The sequence below is a fragment of the Eurosta solidaginis genome, chromosome 1 (genome assembly GCF_040869045.1).
Source record: "Eurosta solidaginis isolate ZX-2024a chromosome 1, ASM4086904v1, whole genome shotgun sequence".
Taxonomy (NCBI): Eukaryota; Metazoa; Arthropoda; class Insecta; order Diptera; family Tephritidae; genus Eurosta; species Eurosta solidaginis.
The window spans coordinates 149,747,886-149,767,905 of NC_090319.1; the positions used below are offsets into that span (position 1 = coordinate 149,747,886).

General features: G+C 40.8%; 1 protein-coding gene across 1 annotated transcript; it reads right to left on the minus strand.

Annotated features, from left to right (window-relative positions):
* Positions 1–3,708: 3,708 nt before the first annotated feature.
* On the minus strand, positions 3,709–5,084 carry LOC137238121 (NADP-dependent malic enzyme-like; the record flags this gene model as incomplete). The annotated part of the gene is given in 2 exon segments (XM_067762753.1): positions 3,709–4,538; positions 4,541–5,084. Coding segments are annotated over 2 exon segments (1,374 nt in total), but the record flags the coding sequence as incomplete, so codon positions are not given.
* Between the last annotated feature and the right edge of the window lie 14,936 nt (positions 5,085–20,020).

The following is a 20,020-nucleotide window of genomic DNA, read 5'->3' on the forward strand; positions in this document are numbered from 1 at the left end:
CTTTTTTAACGAAATTAGCCTAGACAAGCAACTAACCGCTTTGGGAGATTGAAAACATACCAACAAAAAAAGCCCTGACGGAAGACAATGCCTATTGCGACGCACTATATAAAAACACAACGGAAAGGAATTCAGATGGAAGATATACCGTCGCCCTTCCATTCAAACAAAGCTTCCCTAAAACTGTCTGTTTGGGCCCATCTCTCAAGAGCGTCTGCTCTCAGTTCTATCGGAACGAAACACGCCTAGCCAAGACACCGGCCCTACAGACGGAATACAATAGGGTACTGACAGAATACGTCACGTTAGGGAACATGTCTAAGGTGCACACCGTAGTACCACCACAATCATCTGATTGCTACTTCTTGCCGCATCATGCGGTTATCAAAGAGGAAAGTACAACGACTAAAATGAGGGTCGTGTTCAACGCGTCGTGCCCGACATCCAATGGCACAAGCCTGAACGATGTTCTACACACCAGCCCAGTACTTCAATCCGACTTAACAATACTGCTCCTCCGATGGAGATTCTACAAGTACGTCTTCAACAGCGACATTGAGAAGATGTACAGGCAAATTTGGGTAAAGGAAAATCAAACCCAATACCAAAGAATAGTTTTTCGACTCAAAGCAGAGGACCCTGTCAGCGTGTTTGAGCTCAACACGGTAACCTTTGGGGTAAACTGTGCCCCCTATCTAGCGATCAGAACCCTACATCAACTTGCTGATGACGTGGAGGCATCTCTGCCGGCAGCGCACATCTTGCGAAACAGTATGTACGTCGATGACGCCCTTGCAGGGGGCATAGCATCGACGCAGCAATCGCGGCTCGCGATGAAATCACAGCTGAATTAAAGTCAGCAGGATTCCCTCTGCGAAAGTGGACCTCTTATTGCAGTAGGATACTACAGGGCATACCCAAACCTCATAGGCGTCCGAAAAAGCCTACGCAGCTACGGTTTACGTGCGAGCTAAGATCAACGATAGGACATACGTTAGTCTACTCATGGCAAAAACGAGGGTGGCACCAGTAAAAACAATTTCACTACCAAGATTGGAGTTATGCGGTGCCGTCTTGCTGGCTGAGACTTTGGAAACCGTGATGGAGAACCTGAACTTAAACAAATTTAACATTCACCTATGGACAGATTCGACCATCTTCCTAGCATGGATTCGAAAAACCCCGTGTTCCTGGTCAACATTTGTAGCTCACAGGGTGACAAAAATCGTGGAGAAGGTAGGAACGAAAGCATGGCATCATGTCGAGTCCGCATCAAATCCAGCGGACTTATCCAGGAGAGGACTTCCAGCCACGGACCTAGTCGACAACTCTTTGTGGTGGCAGGGACCTTCTTGGCTAAAAGAAGGCAAAGCGGAATGGCCATCTCAAGGCGAACAGGAGTACCACACAAACATCGAAGAAACACGAATACAAGTGCATGCAGCAACGAACCTCAACAATAGCGAGGATATTCTTGATCGGTTTTCCGATCTATCAAGAGCGTTGCGGGTAATCTCCTACATTATAAGATTCGCCAATAGAACCCATCCAAAAACTAAAACGTCCTTTAAAGCAGAGTCGCACCAGATTTCGCCTGACGAAATCAAGGCTACGACTAGCCGCCTCATCAGGATATCCCAAACCAACCACTATGCCGAAGAAATAAGCTCTCTGAGAACTAGGAAACCCATCGCGACCAAAAGCGAGATTCTATCTCTAGACCCCTTTATCGACGAAGATAATGTCCTTCGGGTGGGGGGTCGCCTCAACGCATCCAGGGACGTTCCCGTCGACGAGCGTCACCCGATAATCCTCCCTTACGCCTGCCGACTCACCCGTCTCCTGGTCCAGTTTGTCCACATCATTTCCATACATGGCGGAAACCAACTAATGCTGCGGCTCCTACGCACGCAGTATTGGATACCTCGGGTCAAAAACATGATCCGATACATCATCCACAGCTGCAAGGCCTATACGCTATTCTGCAAACGTTCCCCGACGCAACTCATGGGAATTCTCCCTGCGGAACGTACTACCTTTTCTCGGGCATTTACCAACACCGGGTGGATTTTGCCGGACCGTTTGATATCAAGTCTTACAGCGGAAGAGGATGCCGCATGTCTAAAGGATACGTCTGCCTATTCGTCTGCTTTGCGACTAAGGCGATCCACTTAGAGGCGACTAGCGACCTCAGCACCGCCGCGTTTCTCGCAGCATTTAGCCGGTTTGTCGCCAGACGATGATGCCCGAAAAACCTCTATTCCGACAACGGGACGAACTTTGTCGGTGCGTCGAGGGCTCTCTGCTCAGAGTTCAAGGCATTCCTCGTTGACGCGCGCGACCAAACCCTCTCTAAATACGCCCACCAAACCCTGACATGGCATTTCATACCAGCCGCTGCTCCTCATATGGGCGGGCTGTGGGAAGCGGGAGTCAAGAGTTTCAAAACTCATTTCAAAAAGATCGCATCGGATCATAAATTTACTCTAGAGGAGTTTAGAACCCTCCTGTGTAGGATTGAATCCTGTCTCAACTCCCGACCCCTAAACCCATCTTCAAATGACCCGTCTAACCTGGAGCCACTTACCCCCGGACACTTCCTAGTCGGGGGCCACCTACTAGCGCCACCCGAGATTGACGTCAGCGAGAATTGCGCTTCACTCGTCAATCGATGGGAAAAACTTAAGGCGCTTCATCAAACCTTCTGCAAACGGTGGAAAACGGAGTATCTCACCGAATTGCAGAAGCGCGTTAAGTGGAAGCATCCACAATCAAACCTCAAACAGGGGTACCTAGTCGTCATTAAGGAGGACGAATGGAGACTAGGTCGGATAGCCAACCGTCATTATGGCCCCGATAACCGAGTTCGAGTCGTCGAACTGGATACGGCAAGGGGACAAACCACCAGACCAATCACGAAATTGGTCCTACTACCACCCTCCAGTGAGGGTGAGGGAGACTTGTAACTCCCACCCGTTATAACAAACCGCGTAACCCAACTCTCGTTCACCCCGAACGAGGCCAACAACCCGCCTAACCCAGCTCTCGTTCACCCCATACGAAGCCAACAGAACCCTACTACTAATACAATTCAATCTTAATGCGTTAAAGCCCAACAGACCTTCATTTAATGTTTTGGAAAAAACTTCAAGTTTATAAAAGAAACGAAAACGTTTCAGAAGTGAAAACGTTTTCAATATTAACAATAATTTTAATCTTCTTCAATAATCATTTCGCAAGCGTCGAGGCCGAATACTTGTTGATGATTTAGTTTTCTAAATAAAAATCAAATGCATTGCTAAAAAAAAAAAAAAATTATACATTTTTTAAGCTTCGAACCAACGTGTCATTTCGATTATTTTGCGTTTTCCTTCAAACATTTTGTAAAGGAAAGATCAGCGTTTGTAAGCTTCATATCTATTTCCGCACATATATAGGTACAAATATAAAGGATTATCTACATATATGACTATGCAAACATATACTGGATTCCCGGCTCCCCTGAACGTTTTAATCATTTTGGGGTATGCTGTCTACTTGAGAACTGGCGGCCGGTACTTTCGGTTCAAGAGTTAATTTATTGTCGAAAAAAAAAAATGTATCTTAAATGTGATTATGCTTAAATAATCGTTTCTGATTCATATCTCATACAAAATAAGATCTTCAAAGAGACGTAAAATTTCAACAAGTAGAATGGTCATTATTCAATCAACCATCCAACCATTCTTCAGGAATAGTTTTGACGCCAGCAGCGATTACACCCAATGCAATACCAGGGAAAATATACGAATTATTACCCTGACCCGGAGAAAAAGTTTTGCCTTTGTATGTAACAGGCGCGAAAGGTAAACCAGACGAGAAAATAGCTCTACCATCCGTATTGACATAAACTTGCTCAGCTGTGCACTCAGCTTTATTGGTGGGATTTGATAGCGCAAAGATCACGGGTTTATCATTATATTCCGCAATTAAACGAAGAATTTCTGGAGTAAATGCACCACCAACAGCAGCAGCTCCCACCAACATGGTTGGCTTGATTTTTTGTACAGCCTCGAGTAGAGTATCGACAGGTTTATGCTCATGCGCAAAATGTAGTTTGTGTTCTGTTAAACTACCACTTGGCCGATTTTTAACAACTAAACCACGGCCATCAACTAACCAAATACGATCGAGTGCCTCTTCGGCTGAGAGTCTTGCTCTCATCATTGCAATCTTGCAGAGATTTGCAATACCTAAAGCCGCTTCACCAGCACCGAAGAACAGAACTTTGTTTTCCATGAGTGTTGTTTTGGTTAAACGTAATGAAGCCAAAATACCAGCAACAGCAACAGATGCTGTACCTTGGATGTCATCGTTGAATGTGCAATAATGATCAAGATATTTGTCTAATAGACGGAATGCATTACTATTTCCAAAATCTTCAAGCTGTATAAGACATTGACGCCCGAAACGACGTACTGCAGCCTACATAAATTCCTCACCACAGTCATCATATTCCTGACCAGTAACGCGCTTGTGACGTAAACCAATATATAGGGGTCATCGAGAATGCTTTGTGTCTTTGTACCCACATCCAGTGTGATGGGTAGACATTGACTGGGCTTGATGCCGGCCAAAGCGGTATACAGCGCCAATTTACCAACAGGAATACCCATGCCATTTGCATCCAAATCGCCAAGACCAAGAACACGCTCACCATCGGTGACGACGATAGCGCGGATATTGGTTTCGGGCCAGTTCTTAAGCACTTCGTAAACATGTCCCTTATCCTTGATCGTAATATAGAGACCTTTCGGATGTTGGTAAATCAAACTGAACTTTTGACACGCCAATCCAACTGTGGGTGTATAGACAAGAGGCATCATTTTGGCAATATCAGATGACAGCACTTTGTAAAATAAACGCTCATTGCGCTCGGCCAAACCGGAGAGGTACATATATTTGTCCAAATCATTTTCCAAACGTTCGAGCAGAATTAGCGCGTGCTTCACCTGCTCTTCCTCAGTTTTCACAACGGCAGGTAATAAGCCTTGAAAGCCAAGTATTTGACGCTCTTCAACGGTAAATGCCAAACCCTTATTGAATTATAAATTGTTATTTAATTCCTGTAGGGCTTTGGAGGATAATAATGGTGGTAATTGGTTATTATCTTCTTTATTCTCCTTCTTAACCGACAATATTTGTTGCTGCTGATTTTGCGTTTGCAATGGCAAAGATGATTGCTCGGCGGCGATTCGACTCGCCGAAAAGATTCAAAAGGCTGAATGAAAAATGATTAAAATTTTTGATCACCTAAAGTAAACATATTGGAGTCCAATATGATTCCAAAAGATGATTGACAAACTATATTTACGTTTTGATCATCAAAGTATTCATATGGTTCATTGATTATCTCTTTGTTCAATGAACTCATTATCTAATCAGAAAGAGTAACCAAATTGCATCGAGATGTAGAGAAATTCATAAAGGTTTACTGATGGTTTGGTTGGCGCAAACGCGGCTTGAGAAAAAAAAGGGAGGGAACACCCACGGGTTTCAATCTAGAAATTGATTACAGTTAAAACCCATACAATTACACAAGCCCCTTTTTGAAATCCTATCATACAACCTAAGTACTCACTTCAAAACTAAAAGTAATATAAAATACAATAACAAACGTGCATATTAGCTCACCTCTTACCCCACATAGACCATGCCAGGGCACCGTTATAGTGGAGGCCGTCATATTGCCCACTGGGATTGCATATGCAAGAGATGAAGCGTCAGTGCTGGTATTGCCATCCAACCTTAGGGCTGCATCTATTTCTACGGACATCTCTTGCCAACGTGCAGTGTATGTACTTCGCTACCTAAATTTTACGAAAATATAATATATAAATAATATAAATCTAAGAAATTAGACGAATTATCTCATACCTTCAGTTGACCCAACTGCCGATTTTGCTGTACCGTTTCTCGCATGAAGGGATGGTGCCAGAGGCCCATCGGACAATGATTGCCGTAACAGCAATAGTTGACAGGAGACTGAAACCCAGTCTACCAGAGAGAAACAAGTCAATCTAGATAATGTTCTTATCGGTATAGGCTGGAACAGCGATAGAAATGGGTTGGATGAGAAATTTTGGATTATTAGCTGAATCTAATATAGTTCACAGTCACGAAGACATCTTGATGAGGAACGCGAGCGAAACTGAAACATTCCCGGCACCAATGGCAATTACTTGGCTCACGGTTTTTTTTCGTGATTATGATTTCAACGTGCACAAGGTTAAATTTTAAAAATATATATACTTTTCTTTAAGTGTACTATGACAGATAAAATTATAGGTTTTGTTATAAAAAAAAAAAAAATAAAACCAATTAAACTAAACGCCATAAACACAACTTAAAATCATGCAGTTTGCTTCTACCGCCCAAACTGTCTAATTACCACTTGCGTTAATTTGTTCGAATTAATTATTGAATCAATTAATCTGTCATATAACTCTGAACGCAGGGAGATTTTATATAATTCTGATGATTGATATTTTGTCTAGACAGCCTGCAATTGAGCAACGTTTGCATGTAAATTGGTCGTAAATGATCACGAGTGTAGTGTGAATACCATTGCATTGTTGATGTCCAGTGGTTGGTGTTAAAACCAGTTGGTAATTTTGAATTATCTTTCAGCAAATGTAAAGCTAACAAGTAAGGAAGGCTAAGTTCGGGTGTAACCGAACATTGCATACTCAGTTGAGAGCTGTGGAGACAAAGTAAGGGAAAATCACCATGTTGTAAAAAGAACCTAGGGTAACACTGGAATGTGTTTGTATGACATGTGTATCAAATGGAAGGTATTAAAGATTATTTTAAGAGGAAGTGGGCCATAGTTCTATAGATGAACGCCATTTAGGGATATCGCCATAAAGGTGGATCAGGCCTGACTCTAGAATTTGTTTGTACGATATGGGTATCAAATGAAATGTGTTAATGATAATTTTAAAAGGGAGTGGGCCTAAGTTCTATAGGTGGACGCCTTTTCGAGATATCTCCATAAGGGTGGACCAAGGGTGACTCTAGAATTTATTTTGTACGATATGTGTATCAAATGAAGGGTGGTAATGACTATTTTAAAAGGGAGTGGGCCTTAGTTCTATAGGTGGACGCCTTTTCGGAATATCGTTATAAAAGTAGTATTTTAAAAGGGCGTGGGTCTTAGTTCTATAGGTGGATGCCTTTTCGAGATATCGCCATAAACGTGGACCAGGGGTGACTCTAGAACTTGTTTGTACGATATGGGTATCAAATGAAAGGTGTTAATGAGTATTTTAAAAGGGCGTAGGCCTTAGTTCTATAGGTGGATGCCTTTTCGAGATATCGCCATAAACGTGGACCAGGGGTGACTCTAGAATTTGTTTGTACGATATGGGTATCAATGAAAAGTGTTAATGAGTATCTTAAAAGGACGTGGACCTTAGTTCTATAGGTGGACGCCTTTTCGAAATATCGCCATAAAGGTGGACCAAGGGCGACTCTAGAATTTGTTTGTACGATATGGGTATCAAATGAAAGGTGTTAATGAGTATCTTAAAAGGACGTGGGCCTTAGTTCTATAGGCGGACGCATTTTCGAAATATCGCCATAAAGGTGGACCAGGGGCGACTCTAGAATTTGTTTGTACGATATGGGTATCAAATGAAAGGTGTTAATGAGTATTTTAAAAAGGAGTGGGCCTTAGTTTTATAGGTGGACGCCTTTTCGAAATATCGCCATAAAGGTGGACCAGGGGTGACTCTAGAATTTGTTTGTACTATATGGGTATCAAATGAAAGGTGTTAATGAGTATTTTAAAAGGGATTGGGCCTTAGTTCTATAGGTGGACGCCTTTTCGGAATATCGTTATAAAAGTGGACCAGGGGTGACTCTAGAATGCGTTTGTACAATATGGGTATCAAGTGAAAGGTGTTAATGAGTATTTTAAAAGGGCGTGGGTCTTAGTTCTATAGGTGGATGCCTTTTCGAGATATCGCCATAAACGTGGAACAGGGGTGACTCTAGAATTTGTTTGTACGATATGGGTATCAAATGAAAGGTGTTAATGAGTATTTTAAAAGGGCGTAGGCCTTAGTTATATAGGTGGATGCCTTTTCGAGATATCGCCATAAACGTGGACCAGGGGTGACTCTAGAATTTGTTTGTATGATATGGGTATCAAATGAAAGGTGTTAATGAGTATCTTAAAAGGACGTGGGCCTTAGTTCTATAGGTGGACGCCTTTTCGAAATATCGCCATAAAGGTGGACCAATGGCGACTCTAGAATTTGTTTGTACTATATGGGTATCAAACGAAAGGTGTTAATAAGTGTTTTAAAAGGGAGTGGGCTTTAGTTCTATAGGTGGACGCCTTTTCGGAATATCGTTATAAAAGTGGACCAGGGGTGACTCTAGAATGCGTTTGTACAATATGGGTATCAAATGAAAGGTGTTATTGAGTATCTTAAAAGGGCGTGGACCTTAGCTCTATAGGTGGACGCCTTTCCTAAATATCGCCATAAAGGTGGACCAGGGGTGACTCTAGAATTTGTTTGTACGATATGGGTATCAAATGAAAGGTGCTAATGAGTATTTTAAAAGGGCGTGGACTTTAGTTCTATAGGTGGACGCCTTTTCGAAATATCGCCATAAAGGTGGGCCAGGGGTGACTCTAGAATTTTTTCGTACGATATGGGTATCAAATGAAAGGTGTTAATGAGTATTTTAAAAAGGAGTGGGCCTTAGTTCTATATGTGGACGCCTTTTCGAGATATCGCCATAAACGTGTACCAGGGGTGACTCTAGAATGCGTTTGTACGATATGGGTATCAAATTAAAGGTATTAATGAGGGTTTTAAAAGGTAGTGGCCCTTAGTTGTATATGTGAAGGCGTTTTCGAGATATCTACCAAAATGTGGACCAGTGTGATCCAGAACATCATCTGTCGGGTTCCGCTAATTTATTTATATATGTAATACCACGTACAGTATTCCTTCCAAGATTCCAAGGGCTTTTGATTTCGCCCTGCAAAACTTTTTCATTTTATTCTACTTAATATGGTAGGTGTCACACCCATTTTACCAAGTTTTTTCTAAAGTTATATTTTGCGTCAATAGACCAATACAATTACCATGTTTCGTTCCTTTTTTCGTATTTGGTATATAATTATGGCATTTTTTTCATTTTTCGTAATTTTCGATATCGAAAAAGTGGGCGTGGTCATAGTCGGATTTCGGTCATTTTTTACACCAATACAAAGTGAGTTCAGATAAGTACGCGAACTGTGTTTAGTAAAGATATATCGATTTTTGCTCAAGTTATCGTGTTAAAGGCCGAGCGGAAGGACAGACGGTTGACTGTGTATAAAAACTGGGCGTGGCTTCAACCGATTTCGCCCTTTTTCACAAAAAACAGTTATCGTCCTAGGAGCTAAGCCTCTACCAAATTTCACAATGATTGGTTAATTTTTGTTCGACTTATGGCATTAAAAGCATCCTAGACAAATTAAATGAAAAAGGGCGGAGCCACGCCCATTTTGAAATTTTCTTTTATTTTTGTATTTTGATGCACCATATCATTACTGGAGTTGAATTTTGGCATAATTTACTTATATGCTGTAAAGATATTAACTTTTCTTTTAAAATTTGAATTTAAAAAAAATTTTTTTTAAAAAGTGGGCGTGGTCATTCTCCGATTTTGCTAATTTTTATAAGCAGACATAAAGTAATAAGAGTAACGTTCCTGCCAAACTTCATCATGATATCTTCAACGACTGCCAAATTACAGCTTGCAAAACTTCTAAATTACCTTCATTTAAAAGTGGGCGGTGCCACGCCCGTTGTCCAAAATTTTACTAGTTTTCTATTCTGCGTCATAAGCTCAACTCACCTACCAAGTTTCATAGCCTAATGCGTATTTGGTAATGAATTATCGCACTTTTTCGATTTTTCGAAATTTTCGATATCGAAAAAGTAAGCGTGGTTATTGTCCGATATCGTTCATTTTAAATAGCGATCTGAGATGAGTGCCCAGGAACCTACATACCAAATTTCATCAAGATACCTCAAAATTTACTCAAGTTATCGTGTTATCGGGCAGACGGACGGACGGACGGACGGACATGGCTCAATCGAATTTTTTTTCGATACTGATGATTTTGATATATGGAAGTCTATATCTATCTCGTTTCCTTTATACCTGTACAACCAACCGTTATGCAATCAAAGTTAATATACTCTGTGAGCTCTGCTCAACTGAGTATAAAAATAGGGATGCAGCGGCAGTCCCTGATGGCTTATATGATGCTAAATCGTACTCTATCGATGTTAGTTCGAGGAAATATGGCCATTGCATGATGGTTATCTTCCACGTTGGCTGCTTTGGGAAAACGACTCAAGAAATGTATTGGCAATGGACGCGACACATTTCAGTCAAGCGTTTTGAATATTTTTAATTCCATTTGTATAATATGCTTAGCAGAATAGGTATTGTCGGCTATGTACACAAAATCTCAATTGATGGTGGCACTAATTCGTCATATTATGCTGCAAGGAATAGTGCAGTAACGCCAACTAATTGCAAATTCTTACGACGGGGACCTAGTCGACCTTGGTATAATTTGTCGTTTGTTTTCATTTGTTATTATTGTTTTACCAGGCAATGTTAAGGGTTGCCAAGCGACAACTACATATGTATCATCCAATGCTGAGGTTGTTGTCACAGCGAATTGTACTGGGTCGCGCTTCTGGCCGCATTCAACCATACCCATGACTAAATAGCACACGCAATGCTATGTATCATACACCATACCTACGCACTATCATCTCGTGGCTTGTTCTCATTCAGAGCGGTGTTTTGGGGCTTCACGTATCGTGAGTTGCCTCACCGCAAGGCTTTGGTGATGTTGGGAAGGCACGTCGTCCCACGCCTGAGAGCACCAATCGCACTCTTGCTCGATTAGTCGTTAAACTGAAATAAAAAAAATAATTGATTTTTATTAATTCTTTATTGGTTGGAAGATTATGACGGTAAAATAAGATATCTTTTGCGCACACATACCTTTGCGGTACAACTGCCTACGAGTGAATATGCCAGCACGATCACCACGCATCCATCGCGAACGCTCGTAGCTTATGCAATTTCCAGCAGCATCAGACCCAACATCTTAGTCCATGGGTTAGTCTCAGGATGGCAGCGTGCCAGTAGTCCAGAGCACCCTCCAAATACAAATGTTTGTCCATGGTGTACCGTAACACTTGTAAAAAAAAAAAAATGGGTTTCATTCATGTTAGCACATCGAGTCCAGCTGTGCGTTATGGGATCTTAACATTCAACATCACTCATAACGTCCGCCATTTTCAGTGGATTTTGAACGCTTTGCCCGTATAGCAAGATGTGATTAAGAGATCAAAGGTGTCGCTGTCGATATTGCGGATTTCGATAAGGGGACAAATCCCGCCATCACTAACAGTTCGTGTTAAAATCATCGCTTACCGCCGACAGAATTTGGCGATGAGCTAGAAATAAAGAAGAGAGACGTATTAGTTTGTGGGGTACATCCCCTAAATTCTGGTCGTCAGTGTTGACATCTTTGAAACCGAAGGTTAAGTTACATTCAGCCATCGCCATTGTCTCTTTGGAAGGACCTTTGCAAAATAACTAAGAGTCGCTAGAAACAGATGAAATAAGAATATGCACCAAAGGCCCTCGCAGCCAGCGTGCTAAAAACTGTTAGGGTAATATTGAATAGTGCTCCCACAAATAATAAATTAATAAAAGAGATTGTGGCGCATAGAACATCATGGATCAGCGCTTTGCTCAACATCAGATGCAAGCAAAATCCAGCCAAAGAAATCTGAAACAAAATAAGAAAAATAAGATTAGTAGAGCGGCGAAAATTAACCAAAAAAGACCATACTTACCAAACCACGTTGTACGCTTTCGACTTGAAAATTCATTCAGAGAATGTATGTATCCACATTTCCATGAATGACATTTTCTTAATGAACAGCACAAGGTTGCCACTCTACCACATTTTTAACTTAAGCCGGGAACGCAGTCCGCGCGATCCCATGGGAATACAATTCGGATCCGTGATATCCAACACACCCGAGTGTTAGCACGCGAAAAAAACCCAAAAATACATATACAAACGCGAAAATATAGACCGAAATAAAAAGGCGCTCTGGTTTATAATGGGTTTCCTTTTATCAAAAAAAAACATGAAAAAAAAAAATAAAATAGTTATTCTCCTTAAATCACTTTCCATTATTATTTTCATTACGAAAAGTTAAGCTTTCGTCTGATCTCAAACTTAGCCTTAGACTGTTTCTTATACTATAACGAAATAACTTTCAAATTACATAAGACCGTGAAATTTCCAAGCTTTTTCAAGTTTTTATTAGCTAATTGGAGACTACGATACAATTTTCAAGATTAATAAAATAATTAAAGGAAAGTTCAGAAATTTTTATGAAATAGTAATTCAACAAATGAACTTTATGAAAAAAAAACCCACAAAAAAAAAATTAAAACTTCCAAAAGTACTTATCAGAGTTCAGGTCGCGTCAGAACTCAAACGTGAACGTCCTCAAAAACAACCACGACATAATCATTAGGTATCGTTACGCTGCCAAATTGGCAGCACCGCACAGCTGTCTGACTCCAATGAGTGCAGGAGTTATCAGTTGACAGCTCTACAAATTGCCACACTCGATAGTGTAGGCTATTCCCGCCAGGGGGTTGTGTTGAAATCAACAAACACACCACAATTTGTGATTCTCACACAACATGGCACGAATCAACACAAAGAGTGTTCGCAGTCAGCGAATAAAGGCCTCTTTACATCTGTCGCACATTTTATCTGCACGACGTCGCTTAAGGGACAATCGCATTCACCAGCTATCACCCTGCAAAAACGCTCTCGTCATTCCACGTCATTTGACTAGTCATTTTACGGTCATAGGTTATATTCATAGTCACATTTGCATGGGCGTGGGTAAGTTTTATGACCAAATTTTTGTAGGGCATTACAAGGAGCCGTAACAACACACGGGTTTACCGTGATATACCGTATATTGTCGCGTATTGCCTGCCTTTGGCAAACACCAAAAATATAGTTTGCCCTAAGTCTATATTTAATAATTCTTAATCTTACTATTGGTGGCTTTCAATATCAGCATTTTCATTCTGATGAAACTATTTTCAAAACGAAAGATAATTTTAGGCGTATGTCAATCAAAGTTTACTAAACCTAACAGTGGGTTCAACCACTACACGTCACTACATCGGCAGAATAACTTAACCAGATTATTCATCCCAAATAAACCCTTATCCCGAGTACGCCAACCAATAGGTCAGCCAGGATCGACCCCGGGTCTCCGGCAATTAGCCACCCAACCAACCTATGCAGCGATATTACTAAACGCTACCACTTCCAGACATGCCTGGATTTGCATTCAAACGCTCCAAAACCGAGGCACGCCCCAACGCGTGTGCGATTGTGCCCAATTTACCGTGGTATGTCGACTGAGGAGCGACTACGTGCAATACTCATCCACCGCTATTGTCCCAACTGCCTATCGCCGTTCCACCGCCTGGAAATATGCCCCAGCCAAGACCGATGCCGACGTTGCAGTGAACCACATCATACGACGCTACATATGGACGAGGATCAGCCGTCGCCACCTCAAAGCAAGCACGACGACGACGATGCGAGCTCGGATGGGGTCCTCTCCATCCATGTCACGGAGCAAACGAAATCATGGGCCCAGCAAGTCGAGGAAGAAGAGGAAGAAGAGAGGCTGGCCAATGCAGCAGAGGTAGCCCAATCGGGCAGCTTAGAAACGCCGCGATTCCGGCCCCCATTACGTCATGAGAGACCTGAGAACCGCTCGCCTATGCACGGCGCTTTCGCGCGCTTACAAATCGGGGATGGCGCGGAGACACGTTCTTTCCGCCCATCGCACCGCCCTACTGGTAAACAGCGTGACGACGCGGAACCGCGTCCGTCCCGCTCGTCACGACAGTTTACTGGGAGGGCGGCCCCTAATAAGATGCACAACAACCATCGAGCTCTCGTGAGGCAACAACAAACCCCCACTGGCTTCAGGAGTGGTAGACTCCGGGACAATTTAGCGGCACCGACTATAACTCGAGCATTGATAGCCATCGCGCTGACAGCCATAGTCCGAATTGAGGCAGGAGGTCGTTTACACCTGGTCCGCGCCCTGTTAGATGCCTGCGCTCCCACCAGCATTATCGATGCCAATCTGTGCAAGGATCTACACCTGGAGCGTAACAATACCGCACGTCTTTCGAGGTGCACCGTCTTTCTTCGAGGAAAGTATGGGGTAGCAGGAAAGATCACGACCCAAGCCACCGTAATAGCAAACTATGCCAGGTTAAACCCCTCGGAAAATCTGGACCCGTCAGTAGCGGCCCCATTCCAGTTCATGAAGCTGGCCGATCCGACATTTTACCGATCGTCGCCAGTGTTGCTCACTTTGGGCGCCGACGTCTACGCCAGTATTATGGTCGGAGGCACCCCCACGTCGACTGTCGGCGGGCTCCTCACCCAAGCCACAATTTTCGGCCTCGTCGTGTCTGGAGCCCACCCACTATAAAAACTTTAATTATACCACAAGGTGCATTTTAAACCAAGCAACCCCACGTACTTGAATACTAACGCTTTTCTTTTTCATCCACAGTTCAGCGAGGCTGCATTACTGCGAGCACGGTTGTCCGCCGGAGATCGTACTTACGATCCAACTATACATACACATCATAGTTTTAATTTATTTATTTTATCCTGCCTTGGGAAGGTTGCTGGCGTACTCACCAGTTTTTCTTTTGCTCTTTCGAGTTGCTCGCCGCAAGGGGGCCGCCATGTTTAGGCCACCAGCCTAAATATTCGCTACCACCCTAATGCACATTTTTTGGCAATATTATTATTTACCGGTAACGGCCCACCCCTGCCGAGCGCTAACTTCAAAGGGGAAAAACTCGACGAAAGTTAGCTATCGGCAGGTGGTGCGGACCTTTTTCGTTTTTAAATCTTTCTTTCTATTTTGGAACGTTCACGAGCCAGCAGCCAGCCCCAGATGAGTAGTATAAACCAACCATTTTCACACATTTTCCATTTTTTACTAAGTGCGAATTCCACTGTAATTAATATTTGAAAATTAATAATTTGCATAAATGTGTATTTTCTAAGTGCACAGTGAATTGGTGATTTAATAGATATACATATATAGCTTTTCCGCATCATAATTGCGCTCATTTGTAAGCATTTGAATTAATAAAATTATAATTCTACGCTGTGAATTGCTAAGTGTAAACTTCTTATATCTTAACTATTTGCACTTACTTTTTAATTTCTTTCTGCACTACTGCATATTAAGTCGGAATTGCTATTCAAATTGTGAAATAATTAGTTTGTGAGAGTTTCATTTTTATAAACACATATCGTAGCTCGTCGCTAATACCTTCCTTTATATTTTATAAATAAACAATAATAAATTGTGATTACTCGATATTAACTTTCCCTTTTTATTTCTTTCATTTGCGTGCGAACGCGCCCCACGACACGGGTGCCACATTCCCCCCGCAACAGTAATATACGTTGTCTATTTCAGAACCTCACCCGGCAGGAGTATTCCTGGGCCTCAACGAAAGGCCGTCAAACTAATAAGCAGTCGAGAGGTTCCTGCAGCTGAACTGCCTGGAGGCAATCAACAATTGCAGCATATTTATACCCCCTAAAGCTATGTTATTTGGAGAACGACACCGGCGATACAAAGAAAGTAGTACTTATGCACCAGACCAACGAGGCCAGAGCACAGCATCAGCCCAGCGACAACCCCAATAAACACACGGATAGAAGACTGGCGGCGAACTATTTAAATATACATAAATTTATATTAAGACTGTATGATAACCTTATGTACATACATAATAGCGAATTTTTCTTGTTAGGCTAACCCTCCTTGGGGGAATTCCAAGAAAAAGGTTTTTTTTTTTTTTTGGTTAAACTTTTTAATAATTCACGGCGTTTTTTTTCACGGTTTAACTTCCTTTTCACCCACTTTCTAGCTTTTGATTTTTTTTTTTTGCTGCATTTTTTTGTTTCTTTTGGTCAAATCAATATATTTAAAAAAAAAAAGGAAAAACAGGGAGGAGGAAGATTTCGATTGATATAATCGGAAAATTTGATTTCCCAATCCTCTCCTTCTTCATTCCTTTTTTTTCTTCTTTGAACCACCTGTAATCCGGACTTAGGCCCGGTTGAACGAACCAGATCTTCCCCGTGACAAGGCACTCAAAATTTTTTTCACTTCAGCTTCTGTGCACTTTTAACCCCATTTTGGGGTTTTTTCTTTCTTGTTTCCTTATTTTAAACAATTTTTTCTGACCGCCGTAAAGCCCGAAATAGAATTGGCTGTTGTAATCCAGCCCACAACCGCATGACTAAAGGCGGAAGTGCTTCCAAAATAACTCCTCTCTGAGATCCAGCCAACGTTAGGCATTGGAAATTAGATTATTCACTCATAAATAAATAAATGTAAGGCGCGATAACCTCCGAAGAGATCTAAGGCCGAACTTCTCATCCAATTTGCGTCGTGCTCCTCTTGCTTTTCCCTACAAATTGGCCGGACGGGACCTACATGTTTTATGCCGACTCCGAACGGCATCTGCAAGGCAGATGAGTTTTCACTGAGAGCTGTTCATGGCAGAAATACACCCGGGGCGCTTGCCAAACACTGCCGAGGGGCGACCCCGCTTAGAAAAATTGTCTTCTAATTGAAAAACCTTATTTCTAAAATTTTGATGTTGCTTTGCCCGGGGTGTGAACCCAGGGAATACGGTGTGGTAGGCGGAGCACGCTACCATCACACCACGGTGGCCGCTATTTATTAGATTATTCACTTAGCTTTTCTTTTAATGAGTCTTCTTTATGTACATATGTATGGATAAATATATATAAAATTTTTAGCACTGCTCTCCTAGATGCGGCGCCTCATCGTGGGATAAACCGGTAAGTGCTAGCACATAAAAAAATACCCATAATTAAGTATATACATATACATACAATTACACATTTTATTTTTGCATGTTTTTCTTAGCATACGTTTTTTTTTGCTGCCTGTTGGAATACTAAGAGAGGGATTAGTTTGGGGATTAAATACCCAAAAGCGGCGGCCATTGAACTAGAACCACTACCGAAAAATAAACGGAGTTATGATTGGATTTTATTTTTATTTTTTTTATTTTTTATTTTTATAGTTTTATGATAGGCTCTGTAACTCCATATCTACTAAGCTCGATTAATTTTGTTGAATTGAAGCCTCACGTATTTGAAGTTCCCACCACTTACAAAAGTTTAATATAAATTTTTTTTTTATGGATTTTTTTTAAAATTAACTTGCAAGGTAGTTTCACCTTTTCTTTTCTTCTTTGCACATAGGCAGGCCTAAGTGCACATATGCCAACTGCTGTTTATTTTTGAACGAGGAGTTAGTATAAGAAAATTATTAATATATATATGGGTAGATATAAGAGTAGGTTAATATCTGAATTAAATAAAGGAATGTGAATATGTTTATAACGTTTTGAAGGAATAACTTTGGTTCCGCTTTTTTTGAATTTCTACCTTTTTTTTGATTAACGGGGTAAGATACCATGATGCGTAGATACGATACCATGTTGTTTGGTGTGGGCGTTACACAAGGGCATAAGAGGGGACGTGGGTGTGCAGACAGACGTAGAGACAGGACGTTAGGTTGACCAGGGCTGTAGTGGACTATTAACGGACGGACAAGTGTTAGGCAAAGGGGCTTCGCTCGGTATACGGAGTCTTAGCGGAGCCCAAGGCTACGTACACTACGTAGAAGTGGGAGGGCAGATTCCACCTGACCTGGACGGGCCTCTTCTTTCCTATCTTTCTTTTCGCTTCCTTTCACGCTATCACCTTCCACAAGCATAGGCATGATTTACATATAATTTGTTTACGAGTACTGCAGGTGAGGCCGGTGGAAAAAAATATCAAAATATAAAACTTTTGATTAAGAATTTTAAGGAAATGTTTAATATTTTTAACGAAAGAGTATTTTTCAAGAGATGTATGCATTCTTAACCATTTATGTTGCATTAACTTGGGAACACGTGTAAATATGTACGTACGTACATATATATGCCAAGCTGATATTATATGAAAATATGTACATACATACATCCATACATATAAATGTACCCCCGAGGTTAAGCAACGCAGCAAATGCTATGTATGTGCGTATGTGATGCATCATGCCTTACTCAAACCAATTTGCGCGCACAATTGACAGCGAATAACCACACGGACCCATTTTTTGGTGAAAATGTTTCTTTTGTTTAAACAATTTGGCTGATATAAGAAAGGAATGAAGTATTTTTTTATGCAGAACGAAGGTAAATATTTCAAGGTTTTACTGCAAAGTAGAATTTTTTAAATCCATCCATCCGTTTATGAGTTATAGCTGTGTAAACAAAAATTTTATGATTTTTTACTAAATTTTGGCAATTTGCCACGCCCCTGTAATATCTACCTTATAATTATATTAAATCTCACGTAGCTAAGCTTTTAATTGCAAAAAACCGTTTTAAAATCGGAGCATTCTGTGTGAAGTGATGAGCGTAAAAAAAATCATTTAGCGACTTTATTTTATGAGATTTATAGATATGAAGATTCAATTGACCAACATGTCTTACTTAAAAATTTCTGCTTCTTCTTCGTCAGCTTTTGCTTTATATATACGTGTTTTTAATTAAAACATAGTCACTCTAGCACTTAATTAAGAATACGGAAATTATTTTAATTTTTGTTTAGGCCATCAAGCTAAACCCAAGGATGAGCACGGCCAATGGTGACCCAGCCTAATGTGAACTATCTGTGTTTGCTTCTATCTCTACTTTCGCGCACTAACACCAACGGCTACATATGTCCGTGCAGGCGTATGTGTATGGGTTGGTGCACGACTTTCCAATTTAAGTTACTTTCGTTCAATCACCCCTCAAACCCGCTTTCTGCGGAATTGAGGGGTGAACGCGTTTTATAAGAAAGAAACTCTCTCAATTCTTTTTTGGAAACCTCCGTGACAATAGCAGCCATCAGCCCTGTTATAGGTAAGATTTTCTTTTCTTTTGTATAAATTAGCCTAAATACAGTAAATGAAATACACATTGTGAATTAGCTTTGAAATCAAATTATTAAATTCTTAAATTCAAGAATTTAATCTGCTGTGTGTTCCCTTCCTTTTTTCTCTCTTTTTTCAACGAGCGCAAAAAACCCCTTGGGAACTTACTAGAGAGCTATCGAAGCCCCAAGAGGTTTTTTCAATTTTAAAATTACTATTTTCAATAGACAAACCAACAACCAACTATTTGTATTTCAAACTCAACTTTGTATGTAAGTACAATATATATTTGACGTTTGTTGATCGCCGGCGTATTCATGCTTGATGGATTAGTGCAGTCTCATTTGAGCATAAACGCATAGATGTCGCTAATATTTCTGGTACATGCTTTAAGAAGACCACAATAAACGGTCGAAACGTCGACAATTAAACAATAAAGGCGTTTTTCTAATTATTTCAACTGAAACCCCGAATATAGAAATTTATAAATAAAAACAAAACAGTCGGTAGTATCAACATTTACAAAAATACGAATGACAGATTATCATCACTATGCTTCAATAAAAAATAACTTGTTTTCATCAATCAAAAAAATTAAATGATAAATAATTTTTTATTTTATATTTTGATTGGTTTTGTTGCAAACTGACTCAATCCGGGTTTGCATAATATTTTAAATTTATAAAAAATTAATGATGAATTTGTCGTTAAAAACCACGTAGTACTTTTTTTAAGGTTGGGTAGCAATAAAATCTGCCAATAGCTATAGAAAGAAGTTCAACTATAAGCTAATTGAAACTAGTCGACTTTAAGCTATGCCGAAGTAGTCAGCTAAAATC